At 40.3% G+C, this 25373-nt stretch overlaps 1 protein-coding gene across 1 annotated transcript in view; it reads right to left on the reverse strand.

The window, feature by feature from the left end:
• The window catches only part of LOC119726198 (protein KIAA0100-like), a 38006-nt gene that overhangs the window by 6305 nt on the left and 6328 nt on the right, over positions 1 to 25373 (reverse strand). The window contains exons 2-22 of the mRNA XM_038197798.1: positions 22984 to 23064; positions 21724 to 21785; positions 19434 to 19551; positions 18549 to 18650; positions 16526 to 16591; positions 15674 to 15829; positions 14660 to 14738; positions 13699 to 13865; positions 12791 to 13093; positions 11396 to 11551; positions 10557 to 10654; positions 9207 to 9290; positions 8817 to 8909; positions 7680 to 7732; positions 7046 to 7160; positions 5920 to 6095; positions 3480 to 3635; positions 2967 to 3013; positions 2089 to 2151; positions 1433 to 1495; positions 1211 to 1279 (exon numbers count right to left, since the gene is read on the reverse strand). Coding sequence (XP_038053726.1) covers positions 1211 to 1279; positions 1433 to 1495; positions 2089 to 2151; positions 2967 to 3013; positions 3480 to 3635; positions 5920 to 6095; positions 7046 to 7160; positions 7680 to 7732; positions 8817 to 8909; positions 9207 to 9290; positions 10557 to 10654; positions 11396 to 11551; positions 12791 to 13093; positions 13699 to 13865; positions 14660 to 14738; positions 15674 to 15829; positions 16526 to 16591; positions 18549 to 18650; positions 19434 to 19551; positions 21724 to 21785; positions 22984 to 23064 — 2307 coding nt within the window. The remainder of the gene's footprint in view (positions 1 to 1210; positions 1280 to 1432; positions 1496 to 2088; positions 2152 to 2966; positions 3014 to 3479; positions 3636 to 5919; positions 6096 to 7045; positions 7161 to 7679; positions 7733 to 8816; positions 8910 to 9206; positions 9291 to 10556; positions 10655 to 11395; positions 11552 to 12790; positions 13094 to 13698; positions 13866 to 14659; positions 14739 to 15673; positions 15830 to 16525; positions 16592 to 18548; positions 18651 to 19433; positions 19552 to 21723; positions 21786 to 22983; positions 23065 to 25373) is intronic.

Raw genomic sequence — 25373 nt, forward strand, 5'->3', positions numbered from 1 at the left:
AAGGAGCTTGTCACTGGAAGTGAAACAAGAGACATCATGGACAAAGAGTTAGATGACACTGACTGCAAGAAGTTTTTGCAATGGTGCGTCTGTATTACACAAAGGCTTGTGATTATATTGTCACAAAATTTCCTTTGAAATCTGTTGTTCTTGCACATGCTGAAGTAGCAGATTGTAGTCTGAGAGTGAATGCCAAGTTCTCATCTGTTAAGTTTTTCACAGACAAGTTTCCCTGCATGCTGTTTGTTAAAGAAGATGAAACGAAGTACGAGGCTACAGATATACTACAGAGTCAGTTTCTTGCGTATTAACTTGCTGATATTCCAGAGGCAGTACAGAATGAAACAGATTGTGACAAGCAATGGGCATTACTGGCTGCAGAGAAGGATCCATCTGGGCAGCTATGTTATGACAGACTTGCAAAAGTCATGCTGGGCATCCTCACAATTCCACACAGCAATGCAGAATGTGAACAGGTATTTAGCCAAGTGAGGAAAAACAAGACAGACTTCAGGGGATCGATGAGCACTGATGTACTGTCCTCTGTGCTGATCACAAAAGCTCAACAGAGAGGTCCTTGTAACTCCAGAGACTTTGATGTCAAGTTTCTCAGGAGAGCAAAATCGGCAACTTACAGAACCCTCTATGAAAGTGATGCGCGGGTCCTGTAGTAGGTATGTTGCATCCCTTTTATTTTGTTCATGAAATATTGGTGTTCGTTAAATGTCATGTGAAACAAAAATTCTTCTTATATTTAAACAAAAACCTGCTTAAAAATGTTAAAGGAAAGTGGCCAGAAATGGCCTCAGATTGCACCACAGAGCATCTAGAAACCAAATTTTCCCGGGGCCCTTGGGCGGGCCCCGGACCCCACGCCAAGAATGGCTTCGCGCTCGCCCAAGTGGACGCAAATTTGCTTCAAAGCTTTGTTCATTACTGATTCAAATTTGGAAATGTTGGCAGCTATGATTATAGCCGTTGGAAATAACAACAAGTACATGATAAAATTCCATTTCTTGGTAATTGCGGTATCGAATCACAATAAAGGAAGCAAGTTTCCTATCCAAGGCTTCTATTGGAAATGAGGTTGGAAATAAAGTCAGCCCTGGGGCTAGGTTGGATCCGATGTGATCAGCAGGTCTTTCATATAACCTGCTTTAGGGCAAAACTAATGATCCACAAAGGTGTGAGCCCCTTTAATCTGTCTGACCTTATAGCTGACGCAAAGCGGCACGGAGGGGATCTTGATGATGTAGAACACGTTGTTTCTTGCTCTTTCCTGAAATGACACAAGAACATTACACATTACATTCCATCTGAAGCCAAGACTTGTATTATAAACAATAACTACTTTTTACGAAGTTCCCCCTTCATCTTAAATCAAGTTATAATTGAAATTATGTCTTGTTTTGGCGTTTAAAGAGTTCCTTACCTTCATCTTATCAATGATGGTAGCCTCCCTTAACTTTTGGAAAGTTCCTCCTTTCTTTTTGCCCTAAAAAAAGAAGAAGAAATAACAAGCACACAGTGGCCAGTTCAATTTGATATCTTTTGCAGTTTTTGTAATTAACCTTCTTCACAATAACAAACTTGATTTTTTTTTTTTTTTTTCAATTTGGTACCCGGTTCCCCGTTCTACCCGTTAATCCACACCCCTTGTTATGTGAATTTGGGTGATTTTCAATGCAGTGCACCACCAAGAGTTTGCCACGGAGAGTTTATTTTCCCCCGTGCATTGTGGGAGATGGGCGACAAATTCGCAGCGCGGGACATTTGAAAATTGTTCGTTTTTTCAGTCAAATGTTTTTTAAGCGTATGATTCGATATTCGTTTGCCTCCTTTCTTTTCTTTTTATCATTATGGTGGTTTTTTTGTCTTTTTATCATTATGGTGGTTTTTTTGTAAGGCGGCAGAACGCCATGCCCCAATCTATGACAAAGTAGCTCAAGTTGTCTACTGACACTCATTCAAATGGGCCATGTTTTGTCGACCGTAAACTTTAAATAATGGACTCTCCGTGGCAAACTCTTGGTGGCGCACTGCATTGTGAATCGCCCGAATTGGCAGAAGCTGAAAAACAGACAATACCTTGAAGGAATCTCTGGGTGACGTGATAGATTCGTCGCTGCTGGTTGATCTGATACTGCCAGTCTAAATATTGAATGGAACAAACTCTGAGTCTGAATTCAGGTGGTATTAAAAGACAATTCGGTAACATCAGGATTTAAAGACAAACCGACAAATAAATAAACGGCAGCCGACTTTTGGTTTCAATATGTGTTTGTGCCCTTGGGCAAGACTCTTTACTACAATTGCCTCTCTACACCCAGGAGTATAAATAGGTACCTGTGAGGGTAAAGGGCCGAATGTGCACTGGTGTCAGCTGCCGTGTGGTGTCGTGGCCTGATGAATGGGGAAATAACTGTAAACCGCTTTAAGACTGTTGATACGATGGAAAGTGCTATATCAGCACTACAATTTATTTACTGCATACATTTTCATCTGCTATTTTCATTATTCCGATGCAAATTAGTTTTTTTTCCCCCACATGATTACAGAGTCATACACTTCGCCTGAGTAACACTCATGGGCGTCGCAAGGGGGGGGGCAAGGGGGGGGGCACTTGCCCCCCCCCCCCCTGGAAAAGCAAAAAAAAAAAAAAAAAAAAGGAAGAAAAAAGACAGAAAAAAAAGAAAAGAAAAAGAGGTGCGAAGACAAAGTGTTGTAAATTTAATGAGTTGGGGGGGGGGGGGGCAAAATGTCCCTGCCCCCCTCTAAAACTGATAAATCGAGAATGTGTTGAGAAATACAAGCATTTTTTGGCAAAAAAAATGTTTGCCCCCCTCTAAAAAAAATCCTGGCGACGCCCATGGTAACACTCTGATGTCTTAAATAACTCCACTTGCAGATTCACTGATATAGCTAATGGCATATGTGCATTACAGAAAAACAAAGCAATCTCATACCCTTGAGAATGATCCCAGGCTATCCAAATCATCATCACCACCACCACCTGTAATGTGAAAAAATATTTAAGAATAAAGAGTTTGCATCAGCATCAGGCAAATTCATTGCATTAGCATTATGGAAAGTTTTTCATTGTTAGGGAAAGCAGGACCGAGTTATTGGGACTTTCTGAGGTCCCCACAGCATCTTCGGTCCCCATAAAGTACCAAAGGACTTGTGTGTGGTCCCCACAGTTATGGAACATGAATGGGTGTACTGTGTGACACACTCTTTTGTAATTCTAGCTTGCCAATGTAATTGGGTCTTTGGAATGTTCCAAAATGGTAAAATGACTACTTAAACTTGTGTTTTTTATTTTAAAGTGCTGAATACGGCTAGTTAAGGAAATGTAATTGGAGATATTGTGGTTATTTTTAATCATAATAATTATTGGTCCAATATGAAACTTCTGGAAGCCGATGTAAAGTTTGGTTAAAAAATAATACAGCATGAATATCCTTTGAACTTTGTACCTTGACCTTTGCCTTGCTCCTCTGGTATCGACTCCTGGTCCACATTTCTTCCGGGGAAGAAGAAGCCCATCATCTTCTTGAAAAACTTGTTCGTCAGCTGGATGGTCAGAGGAACCACACTCAACTCAAAATTCTCTTGAACTGAGATTCCCCCGACTGGACAGAGAAAACAAAAGGGAAAAACAAGGGAAGTGGTAAAAAGGGAGGGGATGAACTTTTTCCTCCCGTTTCCTGAACTTGTTAGCCCATTCATATTATGTCATCTCCTGTACTGACCAGGTTGGTTGCCCCTGGCAATGACCGTTAGACCTTTTCCAACCTATTACCTTGCCTCTAGCTATGACCTTTATTGACCTGGTGGCATTGTATAACCTTTACTGACATGGAAGCTTGCCCCTGCCTATGACCTGGAAGTTTGAACCTGGCTTTATACCTGATGGCAAAAGCCCCAGTCACACATTTACGGTTTGGAGCTACAGATAACCACGGTTTGAAATTTGTGAACTGTGGGAGTACCGTATTTATCCTTAGTACCTCCGTGGTCATCCGTCATCTTTCTTGGGTGTTCATGGAGGGGCTACAGAAGATTAAAACTCGTCAAAACTTCCTTGGTGAACAGTGGCAGCGCCAGATTCCCAAAAAAATTTTGGGGGGGGGGGGCAATTGGGGGGCAAGAAAATAATTTGGGCGGGGCAGTCAAAAAAATTCAAGCCTGTGTACGCTTGCGCGTACCATTGTCAATGGTCCGGAAATAAGCCACTAGAGCAACTTAGCAGTGTAGTCGTTTTTATGAATGATAAATGTATCAAACCGCAGAATGGTGTATAACAAATGTACAAAGACATTGGCTGCACACTATCTACGGCTGTAGAAATGCATGTGTGGCGTGTTTTGTCTTAAGTACCAATGTTTCAATGCTTTAATTGGCCCTAAATTTTATGAATCTGAACAGCGAAGAAAATAAACATTATTGATCTACTTGTAGATCAAGTGTTCGGGGAAAACTGGGGGGGGGGGAGGGCAAACTGCGGGGGGGGGGGGGGGGGTTGTCAAAGACAAAACGTGGGGGGCAAATGCCCCCCATAGCGCCGCCACTGGTGGTTAAACGTCATGAAAATCAATCCATAGTGCAACCATAGGACATCCGTAGGACAACTGTATTGATTCGTAGTGTTATTCGTGGCTATTTGTACATATATTCTTGGAGATTCATAGATCACCCGTGGTAGAAATCTCTACGAATTCGCTACAGATATCCTACAGATATCCTACAGATATACCCAGATGTGCTAGGGTTCTGCTAAGGTTGTACTATGAGTATCCACACTTTATTTGCAGGAGAACCTCGGTCATCAGCGGCCCAATCGCAGACAACGTTTATGCTGGCCTGTCCCCGACTACGCCAGCCTTGTATTACCTGTATGACCCTTGCGGACTGCCCTAGCTTTGTCTTGTATTGACCAGCTTTCCTTACATGGCTACTATCTCTATTGGACTGGTAGCTTGTCCCACACTATTAGCCTGTTGGTTTTCCTTGGATTTGTCCTGTATTGACCTCGTTGTTGTCCTTTGTATTGTATTAGTTATCGTGCGAGCGCGAGTGGAACACGGAATAATGTAGTGCGTCTGTGTCCCACATACCACGAGGCCGAAGGTATGTGGGACACAGACGCACTACATTTTCGTGTTCCATGAGCGCGAGCGTGATAACTAATTTATCTTCAAGCAAACTTGACGCGCAGTGCAGTTGGAACGAGCACGCTTTACACGGACATTCAGCAGTTAAGCGTATGCAGCTGGAATGGCGCTCGCATCTTGAAACAGCGGAATACGCAGAGTGCGGTATGGACCGTGGCCGTGCGGTATGGTTATATGTAGCACGGCCATGGATCAACCAATCAGGATCCAGGATTCAAGTTTGCTTGAAGATAAATCTTAGTGTAGGCTAAGTAACCTGTACCAGTACTATTAGGTATCAGCAAGCCCCTTGCTATTACCTGCATATATCTATGACCTGTACTGATCCCGACGCTGGTTCATGAGTTTGACTGTATGCAAATCTGCACATTGGGGCAAGTTCGCGCAAGGACTATAGTTAACCATTGGTCGACTAACACTTCCCCGAACTCTGTCTAGTCGACGATGGTTAACTACGCTAGTCGACTATTTGGAACCAACCTACTGGGGCTGGTTGCATCGCTGGTAACCATAGCCGCGCGCGTTCATAACGTACAGCAGGGAGCCAGGATCCAGACGTTTTGCGATGACATTTTGACCAGCGTTCGACTAGAGACGTTTGCACTTTGCTATTAGTGCGCAGGCGTAAGGTACGTCACAAATCAACCACTAGTCCACTAATGGTCCTTGCCCGAACTTGGCCTTGGTTTTCCTCTGCCTTTGACCTGTTTTAACCTTGCCCCCGGTTATGACCCTTCATTACCTGGAGGCTTGCCCCGTGCTATGACCCTGAGGGCCACCTGTTTGGTCTTGCCCCTCGTGTCCTGCGGTCTCAGCACGTCTTTGTAGACATCATTTGCCAGGAGATTGTTGATGGTCACCCAGCCCAACTCAGCAAGATTCTCGCTGGAGTCATCATTTTTGGTGGTACGAGTGTATCTGAAATGTTATTAAAATTGAGGAACGGCGTTGGCAAGTAGCCAAAGCTTCAGGGATGTGTCTATCTTGTCTCTTTCTATTTGAAGGTCTTGGAGTTCCGCACTCAAGACAATATGCTCCCCCCCCCCTTTCAACAACTATACAAAGTGCCACCCTGCAAAAGCACCAACTTATGGTACAGTTTAGGAATACTGCCTAGGCCAAACATTCCTGGTTTACAAGATCAATGTAATGCATGACAATGTGTTCATTAATATTTCTTCATAACTTATGTTCATCACACTGTCAAAACTTCAGAACTGTCGATATTGCAGCTTATATTTCCCTATCACAATAGAAAACAGGCGAGGCATTTCAACACTTTTAGTCAAAAAGATGCAAAAGTTAATCTCGTCAAGATATAATGTGAACAGGGATTTTGTATTGTTATTTCTCAAAGTGGCTCTATCTAGGTTCATTTCTGACAATCGCATGTAAGTAATAATTATGTAGAATCTTCAAGTACTTGATTTAATATGGAATCAATTGAATTCCTGAATATGAAAAGGGCCCAAGTCCAGATTGAGTTCACAAATGGAGTTCACAAATATAGGAGTGTTTCTGTCACAAAGGACTACTATTTCTATGTGTGATTCTGTATTGAGAGTATACCCAAGTACTTGATTTAATATGGAATCAATTGAATTTCTGAATATAAAAAGGGCCCAAGTCCAGATTGAGTTCACAAATGGAGTTCACAAATATAGGAGTGTTTCTGTCACAAAGGACTACTATTTCTATGTGTGATTCTGTATTGAGAGTATACCCCTATATGAACACATTGGAGAAATAAATACATTTCTTTTTTCAAAACTATGTCTTATGGTCCAATTTATAATCAGGTAATCAAATAAGTATGTTACATAACTGATCTGAAAAATAATTCCTATCTGGTCATTTTGGATAGTTACTTGAACTGTCTGAGCTCCACATCTGCCATTCCTAGCTGCCCATCTTCCTCCGTCAGTCTCCACTTGGCTGAGCCGAAGCACACCTCCACACGCCGAGATACTTGAGGTCCTTGTGCTGAAAACAAAAAAAACAGTAAGCCTTAACGCCGGGAGGCTGTGTATGCACGCAGAAGTTTGCGGTATTCGGAACAGATGACAGCTAAACACGCAGGAAACGAGGCCGGAAAATTATCTGTCAGTGACCCGCTTGCAGTGAGAGAGCCCGGAAATATGAGTGTGGGTGATGGCTTCAACCCGCCTGGCTTGAGGTGGAGTGAAAAGTAATCCCGTGCCTTGTTCTGTTCTTGTCAAAATAATTACGGCGTGAACTGGTTAAATGTCATGACAACTCACAATCGGCATTTCTTCAATGTGTAACTCGTTCAGTAACACATGCTTCATAACGACATAGAAGAGATAGAATGGTAATTTTGTGTGAATCTGTTCACTTGGACAGAAGCTACTAAGGCAGGTGACTTCGTTTGGTTTAGATAGCCATTATTCAAAACCATTTCATTACGACTTTTAAAACAAAAATTACCAAACTAAATTACCAAACTATTTTTGGACTAAATGAAATAATTTTTTGACTTACATGTTTGTAACTTTCTCTTCACAGCTCTCTGTAACTGAATCTCTTTAAAGCAGCTGACAAAAAAAATAAAAATAAAAATAAATAACAAGGTAGTCTTTCAAAGTTTCAAGTGAACTTTTTTTCAACAGATGTCCAAATATTCGGCAAAAGCTCAGAACCATTATACGTAATAATTTGTAAAAACTGAAAAACCCAATCCATTCTTTGACTTCATGATGTCCGTAGCAAAATTTACATCAACGTTCATTTGGTAAAAGTGTTATTATCAGTGATGAGAAAAACCTGAGATGATTTTCAAGGACCATTGACTATAGCAAGCCGTGAATCTCTCTAATAAAGATAATAATTTGGGAGGCTAATCATCCTTACTCGCAGCTGGTTTGCTGAATTGCGAAGGACGCGGCTACAAAGTGGTCGGGCCGCTGACACGTAAAGGCGCCTATGGCTGCCGGCCACATTGACCCATAAATGACCACGGAGCACAGCCTGAGATCGAAAGTGTTCGATTTTTCCGGAGGGAGGAAAACCGGAGGGCCCGGAGAAAAACCCTCGTGGCACAGGAGAGAACCAATGCACAACTCTACTCACATGCGATCCGCGGCCAGGATTCGAACCGTGGTCACCTTGGTGAGAGGCGAGCGCTTTACGCAGAAGCCATCCATGACAAAACCCAAGTACAGAGCTTAAATTCAGGTTTTTGTCCAAGCCTGTACCAGGATTTCAACTCTCTCTTTTCAAATTGAAATCCACTGTGGGAGTTTATTGCTGGTTAAATGCCCACAACCAGCAGGAAGCAATTAGTCTCACTTGACTGAATGACTTGCTAGGTTTGCCTTATACCCTTGCCAAGTGGCCTAAATGCACACACATTTTCAATATATAAATTATTTAGTGTAACATTTGTTTACGTCCAGAAATGAAACCATCTTTCCTTTTTTGATCGTCGAAATTGGTGCACAAAAACTTGCAATACCGAATTATGGGGTCTTAGCAAACTGATTTAAGGGATTAACAAGATAATGTTAGAGTGGGCTGAGTTTAAAGATAAACAACAAAATCCTGGTATGGAAAAGACCCTAGTTTTCAAAAGGCAAAATCACCTCGTGGAAAATAAGATATCTGCCCCCAAAAACTTACCTGATCATGATCCTGAGGTCTTCGCTGGCATTTGCTAAAGATTCCTTACATTCATTAACCTGTAGCTCAATATCGGCAATCTGACAGGACAAACTGTTGCAAAAGAACAGAGAAAAGCCGTATAAAATGTATAATAACCTGAGACAGTTTTTCATGAAACTGTTTTCTTGTATCTACCTCTAATCTGAAGGTAATGCCTCTAGTGTGCCATGGGCTATTCACCATACTGGCTATGTATTGGAAAACTGCAATGTTTCCTTGCACCTAGGTGAAATAACTATGTTACCAACTTCTACTGAAAAATGCCTCTTCTTGCCCTAAACGAGCCCTTTTTTTAATCGCCTAGACTACTGGTTGTGTATTGGAAAACAAGTGTTTCCTTGTACCTACCTCTGGTCTAAAGGGAATTCCTGTAGTGCCCTGTGGGCCATGTAAAGGTCCTTCTCTAACTGTCGCAACTGTAGCGCAAGGTTTCTGTGGGACAAATGAAAAATGATACGTTTACAGCCCAGGTTATGATGGCAAAAGAACATGTATGTTGCATGCTTAAACTCTGACACATTTATCAAACCTTTCTGTCTTTAATGACTGCAAAGAAGTTTTGAACAGTTGACAGCATACACTTCTTACTGCAAATCTGGTTCCGTACTAGAATTCCCATTGATCTTCAAGTGAAAACAACACAAAATGAGTTCTGGCTGTAACTGATAATGTTTCCAACTGGTATTCTGTAAAATGTCTGTCTGCAATTTCACAGGGGGAACTTAAAGGGAATGTACATGTACAACATTTGCTTTTGCTGCAAGTTTCAGAAATAAATGGATTTGGAGGATTAGTATGTTATAGCAAATATTGTTAAAATGACTTGTTTCACGATTTGGGCTTGTAGATGCTGGAAAAACCAAGAAAACCAATCATAATCTTGTAGTCTGGTTCCCTGATCCCACTTAAGATGAAACAGAGCAATGTATAACCTTTGCGGAACTGTAAGGTCAGAGAATCAGTCTAGCAGGCTTGTACCCCTTCACAGGTGTGTAATCAATTGCAAAGAAAACGCGGAATAACTAATTATGAAAAATTAGAAGCACTTTTTGAAAAAAAGCCAGTTTTCTCCAACGCTGGTCGGCCGACCAGCGTTGGAAAAATCCCATTTTTCTTGAAAATGACAGCACACTAGGAGCCACGATTTTACAGAATGTTTTAGACTGTCATTCCCTAACAATCCAGTAAGGTATTTCGTGATAATTAGATCATTTCGTTTTGTGATGTTTGCAAATGTTGTATCTTCCCTTTAATCACCAGCATATTAAATTCAGCATATTAAACCTGTTTGGGAAGTTAAATCACTATTTCCTTTTCCTGAAAAAGGTCTGTGACTGAGTAATGAGTGTCTACTAATCCTCCATGGTTGCTACTCGCAAAATTGTCAATTCACTCGGTTTGGAGTATTTATTGATATCACCTTTCTGACCATTGCAGTACCTGGCCCCTTTTTGAAGGCTTAGCTAAACACAAGATTTCTGCTATTATGAGAGTCTCTCCATTTTCCGAAGACTATGAGCAGACGGCAAGGTATAAAGAGGTAGTCTTACCTCAAAGGAACAAATTGTTAGTGATGTAGTAACAGAAATCTCCATGTCTACAAGAAATGTTTAACAGAACATCCACATCATGATTATGATAAAGGTTAGAACAATTGTTCTGCTATATTTTTTTTAAAATTATATTGGCCACAGTTACCTGAGAGAGTTCTGTAGCTGCATAATTGGTTCCTTCTGATCGTCAATGCTGGAAAGCTCCAAGGCAAAGCGCATGTGTTGCATCCTGGCCATGGCTTCCTGAAATGTTATAGAAAAAAAAAGCTTACATAAGCTTAACATCTACGGTGAAGCAACAAAAATAGTCTCACTTGCTAAGGATTCTGTGCACTACTACCCCCTCACTGCTGTAAGCCAAGTACCTCCTAGCACCTCCATGAACCTATGCGCTTGTAGACATTCAGATGAAAAGGCATTAGCAATAATCTGTGTGTGGACCAGTGTGTATATTACATACCCTATGAGGACTGCAAGATTACACTATGCATTCAAGTCCTCAATCTTTTGTTGAGAACAGTCCTCACTGTTTGAACAGTCGCAGATGGTCAACAAATGCACAGGCTAGTCACCAACAGTCAGATCCTATTTTAAGCAAGCACTGTGACTAGTCAAATTCAGTCAACAGAAAAAAAGCCGGCAAGAAGTAGGCACAGCTGGCTTATCAATCAAGTTACATAAACAGTCACAGCCAGTCAATCCTGCTCTATGCAGGACTGAAGCTCTTAACTGTTGAAAACAGTCACTTTGACTGAAATGACAACTTGCACTGAATGTATGTTTGCATATAGGAGGGTTAAAGGAAACAAAAACAAATGCAATGCTTTGTTCTGGAATATAATGCCAATGTACCGGTGTGTGCACATGTGGTGTGTCTCACTCACTGGATCTTTTACTGAGTGTCAAAACAAACCCATCTACTGCTCCTGCAAGGAGTCAATAAGACCTGCATCCTGGATGGAAATACCAAACCTTCTCACATACCTTGACTTTTGGCTCCACGTAGAGCAGCAAGTTGTTAATGATGTCCAGTATCATGTCATACTGAGCCGAGTTAGTGCACATCTGAAGGTCGTGGTACATCAGGGTCATGGAATCGACCGCTTCCTCTTTGCTGAAGACGCCGTCTGACTCTTCATCCTGAGTGGAATAAGATACAAACATTATTTCAAAAATCTTATAAATATAATATACACATACAGACTGGCCATGAGGTCACTACTGTACGTCTATTATCCCCGACGGACTGTGAACGACCAGAAGAGGGTCCTATTTCCCAAGGTCGAACTAGTGAAAGAATTATGCCAGTCCATATGTGTTTTATAACTCATCTCTGTCCAAAATATAAAATAAGAAAAGAAACTTCACATGATTTCATAATTGAACTGATTTTTTAGAACTTAAAGCAGGACTGTTCTTATCAGAACAAAAACTACTTAGCAAAAGTTGATAATAAGCAGGATAAGTTCTTTTCAGAACTAAATATCTTCGAAGCAGTAGTTATAACCACATGGAGTTATCACAAACCGAAAAGATACTGAACTGTTTTAATTAAACAATTAACTCATAAGCAATTCAACTATAAGCACTTCAACACTCAAGGAACGCTTTTAGTTTCCTTAGATTCAGATTGTGAGTTTGGGTTTTTGAGAGAACGCTGTAACCAGTAAAAAAAATTATTAAGTGACCGTGTTTCAGCCATCTAGGATGAAGAACCAGTATGAGGTGTGTTATAATACACAAATATGGACTGCTTTGGGTGGTGAAGTAAAAAAAATGTTGAGCTTAGTGCCCAATCAGGCACCTTACTACGGAAGTTGCACGCGAATTTCATGCACTAGTCTAGTTCACCACACGTGACCGTGTTTCAACCATCCAAGATGAAGAACCAGTTTGAGGTGTGTTATAGTACACAAATATGGACTGCTTCGGGTGGTGAATATGAAGTTGCCTCCCAAGGTTATCCATGCTGTAGAACCAAGTCACTTTTACTTAAAACGGGCTTGCCATCCTCTTGAAAGTAGAAACAAAGCAGGTCAAATGAAGTTAATGAGAAATGTGAGACCCACTATGTAGCACCTTATAAGGGTTTACAAGGTGCTGCGGCGCATATTGCAGCCACTGCCAGAAACACCGGGGCAAACCCCTTCTCTATGCGATAAGTGTTACTGGGTTCTTTAATACAACACACAGGACCTACGGCTTTACGTCCCATCTGAAGGACGAAGCAATAATGGTAAAGAGCCTTGCTCAAGAGCACAAGCACTGGTCATGTTCCCACGGCACAAGAGTCGAACACCGTAACCATTGGACCACAGCACACCACAAATATGAATAGAGAGTAAAAGTAAAAGAGAATCAAGAAGCACACTGAGTCACCTGACTACTGTCCGATTTCAGCATCTCGGCTGCCACACTGCGGCTGACTTCCCCGCCGTAGCTTGCGTAGTAGAACTGACAACTGCAGCGGGAGGCAATCCGCTGTAGCTGCACCGACTCCTGCTCAATGTCCTCCAGCGATGCCCCCACCGTGTCGCTGACGACTCCGCCCACAGACTCCCCGCTGCCCACCATGTCCGGCACGTCTGTCACCCGCTGCGGGCTGGGCTCGATTCTGGAGACTGGAAGCCATTGGACCTCGTCTCTGGAGTTAGAGGAAGGCGTCTCCACGGTGGCAAAATACTGAAAAGGAAACCCAAATATTAGATTTACAAGCAAGGTGAGTATACAAGTTTTCAGCCATGCATTGTCCTTCATGGGCTCCGTGCGCCGACCAAAGAGGGCGCCATTGTACCTAGCAACGACGTCCCATGGGCGGGACATTTCGCTGGTTGACTCGCACTGTTCCTTGTGTGTGACCTGCGTACACCAGGGGATTTGTACTATGTACATGCAGTGGCCGTGCTTTGCAGCAAATGAATTGTAGTCAGGCAAGATGGCGTTGGTCGGTCACCCCCAACTGTACTTCCTTAGCCTGTGAGGGGGTACTTCTGAACGGAGCGGATAGTGACTTGGACTCTGTATACAAGTACCCCCACAATGGTTTCAACTAGAAAGTTGAGGGAGACATCTGGTAGGGAATCTTGAATGAATTGCTGGCGGTGCCTGATGCTCAAGTAAAGAGTCAAAATAAAATTAGTCCTACGTATTTTGCACCTTGTGGGTTTGAACAAGTTATCTTTCCCATCCAAAGTGTCCAAACTGTACCCACTACATAATTACGAGATGCACACACAATTCTAATTAAGGTAACGCTTCTTCTTTGTCTGATCCCACAATATTCTAACCTGTAGTCCATCCAACTTGCCCACCCAGCTGGTCTTGTTGGTCAGGTGCCCTTCCCTCCAGGCTGGTAAGTGGGAACACTGCATGATCTGGGCACTAGACGCGCAGACGATGACATAACCGGACGCTTTGCAGCCTTTCAGCATGACTTGGCTGTTCTCCAGCTCAACTGATCACATCCAAAGCAAGACAGAGAAAACTTATTTCAGAAGATGGAATTGGGGAGATGAACGTTTGTTAAGTTACATCTTAGGAGTACCACCAACCTATTTTTCCCTGCAATGTACATGAAGCCTCAAACCATCTTTCTGTATGCACATTTTTCATCAATTTTGTGTTTGTTGTGATATAACATATCCAAAGTTGTATCTCTTCTAAGATGCTTTTCGGAAATCCTTAGTTTTTTAAAACCAGATATACATTGATAATTGGTATTCATAAATACCTAAGACAGTTTACCCATTCCTGTTGGTGGACAGCCCATCACATGGCCAGTTTTAAACGGTTGATAAAGACTGACTGGCCAGTCAGTCACTTAAGCACTTTCCCAGTGTCACATGAAATTTGGACTTCTATGAAATCCGGTGCCTTTTACCGTTTCATTGGTTGATCGTTCACAATTCTCACGTAGGCATGTGCAATACTACACTAGTGAGTCAGTATTTCAAAGTCCCAAACTTGCACAGCTGCGTTGTGCACCACAATTTGATAAAGTGACTTTAGAGGAGGTACAGCAATCAACAATCAACAAATTGACCATTCACTGATTTTGCTTTGATGTGCATGCTCCAGAATAGCAAACAGTTACACAGTTTTTATAAAAGTACATTGGTATAAGACAAATCAAGCATTAAAATATGAAAGCGCATTGATAGAATAAATAGAGACAAGCAAGTCTTGTGACTAGAAATGAAAAACACACTGAAAGAAGTCTCAGGAAAAATTAGCAGCGAAGGAACTCACTAAGCCAATTCTTCATGGTGACATCGTTGGATGTGCATGCCTTGACACCTTGTAGTTGATCACTACTAGTGCCTGATGTCTAGAAACAATGGACAGAGATGTTATACATGTATACCAATTGATCTAAATTTACACAGTTTCAAGCAATGCTTTGAAGTTACCATATTTCAATACAGTTTTGTTATCATGACTTCATTGTTATTTGCCAGGCTTTTGAAATTCATGTGTGAGGGGTGATTGATAAGTTCTTGGCCTCAGGTAGAAGGAGATGAGCTATACAGGGTCAGTCAAAAAAAGTGAAACCCAAATGTCGGGACTATTGTTTAAGGGAAGTTCTGCATGTAGCACTTTCAAAATCTAGGATTAGAAAGCCCAATTCATAAGCTTTCTTTTAGTACAGGAATCATTCAAATCACTCCTGTACTTTTTAAGTTACGGAATTTTAAACACAACCACCGTTTTAAAGTTCTGTCCACGGATCACAAAAAAGGTGTGCATTCTTTCAGCAAAACGAAAACAATTCACACAAATCCCTATGTGATTTGTTTTCGTTTTGCTGAAAGAACACTTACCTTTTTGTGATCCGTGGTCAGAACTTTAAAACGGTGGTTGTGTTTAAAATTCCGTAACTTGAAAAGTACATGAATGATTTGAATGATTCTTGTACTAAAAGAAAGTTTATGAATTGGGCTTTCATATCCTAGATTTTAAAAGTGCTATATGCATAATTTCACTTAAACAATGGTCCCCACATTTGGTGTGTTTTTTTTTTTTTTTTTTACTAAACCTGTACAGTTTTGACTGAAATTGTGTCCAGTTTAACTTGTTGAATGATTACACAGAAGTTACATGGAAGTTACTATCTTTTCTTGTTTTTCTGTAACAGTCAAACTTTGATAGTCACTGGTTCCCGAAAAATTAAACCTTGATATGCTGATATGTCACATCAATGACATTGACATCCATGGCAATGACAGGTATGAACACAAAATGACATTGGAAAATCAAGCAGACCTCTTCTGAGAAGACTTTGAATTTGGTGTTAGTCTCTGACAGCAGCTGATGTAGCATCGTTGCTCCATGGCCGGTCTGGAGTTTACTGATGGGACTGGGTGTGTTGGCCGCTGCTAGCGGGTTTGGAGTAGGTGTGGAAACATTCTGCTGTAATCGCTGTAAAAAAAATCAGTAACAATAGAAAGCCCACCATTCAATTCAATTCAATTCGATTCAATTATAAAGCTTATACAGGGTGGATAAAAAAAATCGAAACCGAGATATTATTGCTAATTGGAACAGAAGTAGGGCACATGTGAATCAAAGGGAGATATCCTCTGTTGAATTTCCTCTTTAAAATGACATCCTGTCATGTCATTACATTCATGGTTGACTGAGCAGTGAACTTTTTCTTTATGGCTCAGAGTGAAAGGCTATGTTGCCAATCAAGGCAGGTGGGAGAAACAAAGAGATTTCAATATGAAAAGTGGGGCAAGTCTCTAAATAGACCCTTTCATAAAATTGGGACATATAATGTAAGGACACGATCAGGGTGTCTTTTTAAAAAGTAGGTTCAACCCTAACAGAGGATATCTCCCTTTGATTCACATGTGCCCTACTTCTGTTCCAATTAGCAATAATATCTCGGTTTCGGGTTTTTTTATCCACGCTGTATAATATCCATCAGAATTGGTGCTTAGGATGCCACATCATTATTACCCCTGATCATTATTAAACATTCCAAAGACATCACAGCTCTAAGACTGATGATGCATTGTGACATTCATGATAAGAATCATAAATTGTTAATAAAATACATTTGTGGGTTTGTTATAGGCTTGGTTTTGTTTTGGAAAAAGAACTTTTACTCACTGTCGGTGCTGAACTTTCCACTTTCACTCCTTTCAGAGCTTCTGTTGACAAATTGTTCTTCAGCATCTTGGTAACAAAATCAAAGATAAGGTTGAAGATAAATCAAGTACTGACTTAAACAAAAATTTAAAATATGAAACCAAAATAACACACATCTTCGGCCATTGTCAAACATTTCCACATAAATGACCACAAAGTTAATTGGGATGTGGCTGCACTCATGGCCACGATCCAGTTCTGGCATCCAAGACGCATACGGGAAGCCATCGAGATCCGCAAGCACAATACAGTACCACAAGACATCGGATTTCACCTCAACAACATCTGGCTCCCACTCCTCCAGACTGATGGGTCTCCTATACCCTAGGTCCTCTGCTATCACCTCAGACTAATGGGTCTCCTATACCCTAGGTCCTCTGCTATCACCTCAGACTAATGGGTCTCCTATACCCTAGGTCCTCCCCTCTACTGAGACTGCAGCCCTACTGTTCCACTTCAGTGGGCACATCAAGCTTGCTCTAGGATCCCAGCTACTCGGCATCCACACAGAATGCACCTTCACGCTTCATCGATTTCGATACTTTCGAGTGTTTACTTTCTTAGAGTTTAGGCACTCTCTTGAAGACGGTCAGAGCATACTGACTGGAACGTCAAGTTTATACCTCTGGTTCTTTTCAGAACCATTCTCTTAGTTTGAGAAATGATGCCAACATGGTGTTTCCACAAACCTTTCATTCATTAGTATCGCCACCATGCAAAGCCTCCAATCTTACTTAATACACATCATCTTTCCCTGGAGGTAAGTACACTGGCCAGTGGAATACTTGCAAAAATTGAAAGTCATCATGTAAGTAGAGTTTTGGTCCTGTCATGTTATTCATGGACGATTGGTAACATTGCAAACTCTCACCTCAATACAATTAAGCTCCGAAGATTTTCATACACTTTTTGTTTGGCTCAAATTTTGGGTAATATAAATGAGATTTGTAGGAATGGTACATCAATACAAAATTTCTATAGACTCAGACTGGTGAACAAATTATTCATTTATTGACTTGTAACAGAAAGTAACATCAGCACACAATCAATAAAAATAAGAGATTTAAATATTTTTCCCCCTAATACAAGGCAAAATAATCAGATAAAATCAGGGTAATATAAAACAAGGAGAAAATCACATTATGGATTGGTATCATTTTTTAATTCGGGCGATTCAAAGTGCAGAGCGCCACCAATAGTTTGCCACAGTAAGTTCATTTTTCCCAGTGCATTGTGGGACATTTGAAATTGTTAGTTTTTCTGGTCAGTAGTTTTGTAAGCGTATGATTCAAGTATATGTTCGCCCTTTTCTTTTCTTTGTATCAATATGGTGATTTTTGGTAAGGCAGCAGAACGCTATGCCCCAATCTATAACAAATTAGCTCAACTGTCTACTGACACTTATTCAAATGGGCCATATTTTGTCGACCGTAAACTTGAAATGTTGACTCTCCATGGCAAACTCTTGGTGGTGCACTGCATTGTGAATCGCCCTAATTCTGGCCCCAATAAGGAAATAAAAGACCAAGAGATGATCATTTTGTGGTCAACTATAATCTTACAAATTTACCCTTAAAGAGGCATTTTGTCATCGTTAAGTTATACTTTTAGAGACATACAGCATTAGGAAGACATTTCAATGACTCCCTAATGTCTCAGCTTGTATTTAAAGGAAGAATGTCACCGTCGCAAATAGGCTAGATCAATTGCTTGTGGTCCAAAACATAAAAACAACAAAATTAGTGGGGGTAGGACAAGGGAAAATTGGGGGTTTAGGGGTCACTAAATTTTGTGCACAACCCTATGGGAATGTGTCCCTTAGTAATCATTTTTGGTAATAATTGATCTCAAAATTATGATTGTTGATTTCTAATGAAACAACGACATCATCATTTTGTTGTTTGTTATAATCTCAAACTATCGATTTGCTATTTCTAACGCAAGCGACATTGTTAAGCCCTGCTCGCTGAATGGCACTGTTTACCTGTGACTTGTTGTAGGTGTCATAGAGTCCCAGCACCGCATCTCTGTTGAACCTTGTCCACGAGACACGGATCTCATGCACCACCAGCTTGTGAATGAAATCCTAAAATAACAGAGCAATATAAAAAAAAAGAAAAAAAAGAAACACCATCAGGCCAAAAAAAAGAGGCTCCAGTTTCTGGTCAGTACGCGCATCGCTGTAGCCATGCGCGTTGGCAAAATTAAAAAGGTTCCTTCTTTTTTTTCAATGTTTCAAAACTGCCCAACTCACTGGTTTGACTGGAATCCTGCTACTGCACAATTTTATGTGTTTTTAGATGGGGTAACGATCGAGTATAAGCTTTATGTGGCCTCTCTGGGCTGCCATATATGTTGCACTATAAATTTAGTCGGGCACCATTTGCATACGGTGATGTAATTTTTGTAATTATATACGTCTGGAAGCCAGACTGAAGGAGTGATGGTCGTGTATCTGGAACTTGTAACACTGTTAATTAGCACAATATGTGAGGCAGGGAGCAGACTAATGACCAGCCAGGCAGCACATGTACGATGTCAATGTATGATTTGACATAACCATTTTCTCTGATTGAAAAGTGCAAGTTAATTTTCAACTAATTAATTTCAATAGAAGTAAAGTTTAACTGTATTCGGAATTAATTAATCAGTTATAGCTTAAAGTCAAGCAGAATCTATGGGAGAGGTGTTATAAAACAAATATTGACTGCTTTAACTCGTGGTGTAGTAAAACTAGCCTCCCTCGGTGATCCATGGAGCATTCTATTTTCCCTCGGCTTCGCAAATGGAATGCTTTACGGATCACCTCGAGAGGCTAGCTTTACTACACCACTCAAAGCAGTCAATATTTGTATAATATGTTACTGACCCTCTCTTCGTTGGCATTATTGTCCCGCTCTTCCTCCATGGTATCCTCATCGTCTGAGGGTGTGCGACTCAAATCCTCCAAGTTGCTGGTTCTGGTCTGCTGCCTGCAGTACATGACCCTGCTCAATCAAGCACAAACAGCCAGTCAACTCAAAGCTATAGTCCATCATTTGCAGCTATCCGAAAAGTAACTGGCGTAATTATTGTTGAAAAACATACTTGGTTGAAAGATAGTAAGGGGACTAAACTCCCTGTGAAATTATTCTTTCCGGCAAGCTGTCATTTCGAAGTAATCGACGAAAGAAGGCCTTTCCAACGGTGCTTCTTAAGACGCACCGTAGAAAATTTAAATTAGTAGTTCGTTTTGTTATTCGGCAAAGCGCGCGCAAGCATTGGCACTACGCAAACGCACGCACGGTTGCTATAATTCATTGGATCAGTGCGCGACATCGCATAGCTGCAATCGGCTCAGTGAAAAGGTGTCTCGGATGCTGAATTCAGGCACAAATCAAAACATGATTCAGCATCTTTTGATTTGAAATTGAGACCCTACAATGCTGTTTTTCTCGGAGTATACAGCTAAAGCTGAGCTGAAACTTTATCAGATTAGTTGTTCAGTACCTTTCTTTAGATTTTAAGCACTTATATTGCTTCAAACGAACAAAATGCACAAATTACAAATGATGGACTATATCTTCAAACTTAATACTCTAAACAAACAGATGCTTATTTACTGCAAGATGAAATTATTGCAGCTAGCCGATCCCCGCAAGTACTAGTAAGCAGGAGGTCATGGGTTCGAATCCCACCTGAGCAAGCATATGAATGTTTTGTCCGAGCACCCTCAGATAGTACAATACTTTTGAAATGTAATTTTCATATAAAGTAGAGTTGCGCCAGAAGAGGTCTGAGACTGAAAGATGTTCCGGTGGAATTCTTAAAATGTTTCTTTTTTAGGCACTTTACGTGCATTTTTCAGAGATGTTCTGTCAGAAATCAAGGGAAATTACCCCGTTCAAGTAAATGTTTTGATTTTGGTGAAGAAAATGAATGGAGAAAAGAAAATGAAAAAAAAAGTGTTGTAGTCGAGTAATTTTTTTCGAGTACTTGTACCTCCGAGTACTTAGGCTACCGAGTACGAGTACTTGTACCTCCGAGTACAAGTTTAGGTCTCCGAGTACGAGTAATTGTACTTCCGAGTATGAGTACTTGTATTCCGAGTACAAGTACTTCTATTTCCGAACACGGCCATATCATGGCAAATGGTGCATTGTGCATAATTGGCCCAGGCCCAGTCAGACCGATATATACAGACCCACTCACGGCTAGCTTTTAAATGTGTGTGTCCGGACATGCACAGAAAAAATTCAGCAAACTTTGATTTCTCTGCAAGCCAATCAATAATTTCCAACTGAAAGTATCGACAATGAAATAAGGCAGTGGTAAGTCAAGCTATACCACTTTTTTTTTAGTACTGCTATTCAAGTACGAATACTTGATGATCAAGTACAATTTTGACATGTCAAGTACGAGTACTTTGCTGCCCGAGTACGAGTACCATCATTTCGAGTACAAGTACTTTGACATTCGCGTACGAGTATGAGTACGAGTCCTCGAAAAAAAAGGACTTAAGTAGTACTCGAGTACGAGTACACTCGAGTACCGAGTACGAGTACTACAACATTTGGAACTAAAATTCTGAACTACAGGCAACATTGTAGTCAAGTCCATCACAAGTCCATCACAAGCCCTTTCATAAGTAAATCACAAGTCCTTTTACAAGTCCAGTCACAAGTTACAAGGGATAAACAGTAGCAACGGAATGCCTTTGTGAAAATTCATTTGAAGAGTTTGTGACTTGAATTGAGGCAGGAAGACTTGTGGTGGACTCGTGGGGTTTTGTGAGGACTTGTGATGGACTCAACTACCATGTTGAGTACAACAAATTGAAAACAATACTAAATACTGCAGAGGGCCATATGTCATTCAAGTAAACAAAAACCCAAATCATTCTTAAGATTTGAATTAAGTATATGAAAAGTTTGATGTTTGAAACAGGTAGTATTCACTACATCAAAACATGACTGTTGCAACCATTGGAACAAAACAGAGTGTAGTAAATGAACAAAAATTGCTTGTATGACACACACAAAAAAGAGTGTACTTAAAATGCTGTAAATACTTTTTGATTTGTAACGGTTAAATGCCAGTCTGCTAAAATATAAAATATTTGCCACAAATTTGTCTTCCAATTGGAAAGTTGCATGTAGATAACTGAATAACACACTTACTTTGACACACTAGCCACATGGTGTTTCTCTGCCAAGGAGTTCAACACTAAATGCACTCTCGCCTAAAAAGTGAGAAATGAAATGAAATTAAAGTTAATCACTTTCAATGTCAGGTTTTCTCCGTCTCACAATTACAATATGTAACCCAAAACTAAAGTTATATTTGAATGTTTCGCATTCAAACCCAGGTAGAGAATATATTTTTTTAGAGCACAGGAAAGCTTAAAGCTATAGTCCATCGTTTGCAACTGTCCAAAAAGTAACTGGCGTATTATTGTTGACAAACATACTTGGTTGAAAGATAGAAAGGGGACTAAACTCCCTGTGAAATTATTCTCTCTGGCAAGCTGTCATTTTGAAGAAATCAGCGAAAGAAGGCCTTTCCAACGGTGCATCTTAAGATGCACCGTTGGAAATTTCCGTTAGTAGTTAGTTTTTTTTATTCGGCGAAGCACGCGCAAGCGTTGGCACGACGCACGCGCAAGCGTTGGCACGACGCACACGCGCGTGCGGCTGCTATAATTTGTCGGATCGGTGCGCGACATCGCGTAGCTACAATCGGCTCAGTGAGATCATGTCTCGGACGCTGAATTCGGGCCCAATTCAAAACATGATTCAGCAACTTTTGATTTGAAATCGAGATCCTAGAATGCTGTTTATCTCAAAATATACAGCTGAAGCTGAGCTGAAACTTCATCAGGTTAGTTGTTCAGCACCCATCTTTAGATGTTTAACACTTTTGTTGCTACAAACGAACAAAATGCACAAAATACAAATGATGGACTACACCTTTAATGTGCATGTTAAGGCTTTGGGTTTTCTTCAATCCTATTACAAACTTATGAATGTCAGTCTCAATATTTGATTTCAATAAAAAAAATTTAAAAAATAGGTCCTTGTATAATTTGTCTTTAATCCTTGTGATAGTGTTTTGGGAGTGAAATATATTTGTGAAGTTACTTGACTTGAGAAAGTATGGTCTTGTATATCCTCTTGTGTCTTGAAAGGAAGTATTATAGTTTTCAACAATTTTTTGTTTTATCAAATTGAAAAAGAACCCCAACAGATATTATATTATAACAGATATTATGATTGATTTCTCAAGTAACTGGGAAATCTTGTGGCCCTAAAGAAACTGGGACAGAAAAAAATGTGACAGGACTATGTCTCTCAGCGTTATGATTCTTTTTGAGCCTTTTGAGCACCCATATAAAGATTTCAAATTAGACTGGCACCACATAACTGCTGTTGTGTTAGTACCTGTTCATCAGTCTGTGATGTGTAGAGGTAGGCGTGGCTCTCCCCAATCTCAGCATTCATCTCAGCAATGGACCAATCAGCCTTTGGAAGGCACAAAATACGAATGAATATTCAGGGAGGCAAATGAATGAAAGAAAAAGCTTGTAAAAATCTGAATTCTGGAAATTTTGTAACAAAGCACTGCTCATGCTGAATCGCTGGAAGAAATAACAAGTATTCAGTTAGGGTGAATATTACTTAAGTATGCAAGATTAATGTAGATAAATAAAGGGGAAAAAAGAAAGGAAAAAACTAGATTCCAAGACTACTTACTGTTAGTTCATTGTAAAAATATTTTTTATTGGCTGTTTCGGCAAATAGTCGAAACGGCCTTTTGTTTTCATTATTTTTTATTTCAGCCATTGTCCATAAGCATATATCTGTACAAATCATCATCGTGCATGGCATTATGGGCACTAAAATCAATCGGATTGCCTTTATACTTGGCACACACTTAGACCAGCACCTGCCAATGTGTGCTGAACATTAACATCATCATGACGTCATGATGTGTCACATGACTTTGCACTAAAGGTGCATATTTTAAAGGTCTATATCTCCAGAACTAAAGGTCCGATTGGGATGAAAGTTGGTACGTACCTAGATCAGGATGTGTTACAGATGAAAATTGAAGTGACGTCATCAACCCAATCAGACCCATTGTTCTGTTTAGTATAGGCCTTCAAAATACGCACTTTTAATATGTCGTCACTTGTCATGTGACAAGGTCATCATCACATGACATTTGAAAGTTGGTATGTACTAGACTGTGATGTGTTTCAGATGAATTGTTAGGTGACATCATGATGATGACGTCATCACACGTCATGTCACATTACACAAAAGGTGCACTTTTCTATGGCCTATATCTGCAGAACTATAGGTCTGATCTCGTTGTAACTTGGTTATACATGTACCTAAGCAAGGATATGTTAAAGATGAAAATTGAAGTGATTTATAATGACGTCATCACATGACATGTGACATCACATTAAAAGTGTATTTTATTGAATAGTGAAATACTATTGAACAGTTAGGTTCATCCTTGTTCCAAGACGTGGTATTTGTGTGCAAATGCCAGTATGCGCGTTCAGCATTGCATGTAGCGCGTATTGTTCGAAAGAACCAGCGCTACAGAGTTGGGTTCAAGCATTTTCCTGAAGGGGTGGTTTGGAAGAGAGAAAAACATTTTCCACCAATTTTGTATTGAAATAAAAGTTCAAATATATCAAATGACAAGGATCTATGTCATATAAAACAAATATTGAGTGGCTTTAATATGTGAAATGGGGGGAATATTATCGCTCGGTAAAATCTGGACTTTTCCAGTTCACTCAAGGTGCTGGAAAAGTCCAGATTTTACCTTGCGATGATATTCCTCTCATTTCACTCTGAGCCTCTCAATATTTGTATAATAACATGACATAAAAGTGCACTTTAATGCCGAAAAAGCCATGTGTTTGTCCACAAACATAAGTCAGTCAGTCGCTTTCTTTTGACATACCCTGTATTTCCTTACCTTCAACTTTTTTTTTGTGTTTTTTTATTTTTGTGTTGACCAACTGGAGATTCAACTGATCATAGTTTCTGACTTGGCCCTGATTTCAACAAAACTTTTCGATTGGGTCTGCTTTCAACTAGGCTTTCTACTGTTGACCTTTGAACCATTTCATTTCATTTTGATTTAAAGAGTTTAACCTCACCTAGGCCAAAGCTACATTATACTACTGAGTAGTAACCTGTAGTATGCATTTCTTTCCACACAAGTGTGCAAAACACAGGAATTATTCTGTGGTATTACTTGGCCCCCAAAGAGCCCATAGGGGGTTAGGTTTATAATCAAAGTACATGTAAGCTCCCATTAACAATAATAATGTGGTATAGTGATTCATTTCTTTTAGCCCATCTGTTCATTAGTTTTTTTTGAGATATGGCAGACACATAGGATAGTCTATTTGGTTTGGGTAAAAACTTGGGTAAATACAAGACAGTTTTCTTCATTTTATTGTGTCCCCTGTATCTATAAAAAAGGCGGTACTGATTAAGGGCACAAATAATTATAAATTTGTAAAGCCTTTATCCATAACTACATGTTGGCCCCTTTTTTGGGGGGGGGGGGGGGGGGTCAGTGTCACATTTAACAGTGAGCAACTATTATATTTCTGGAAAAAAATCAATTAAAACCAAAATCTATTCTTCAGGCTGGAACTCGCAAATAGCACTTGGCTATCAACTCTCAATATGACATTGGTGACATCCGATTCACATTTGTGGGGTCAGGTTCACGTAACATTAACATACAGTACATGCCAAGAGACCTGCATTGATGCATACAGAATTTACAATACATG

The sequence above is a fragment of the Patiria miniata genome, unplaced genomic scaffold, assembly GCF_015706575.1.
Source record: "Patiria miniata isolate m_02_andy unplaced genomic scaffold, ASM1570657v1 HiC_scaffold_2, whole genome shotgun sequence".
Classification (NCBI taxonomy): Eukaryota; Metazoa; Echinodermata; class Asteroidea; order Valvatida; family Asterinidae; genus Patiria; species Patiria miniata.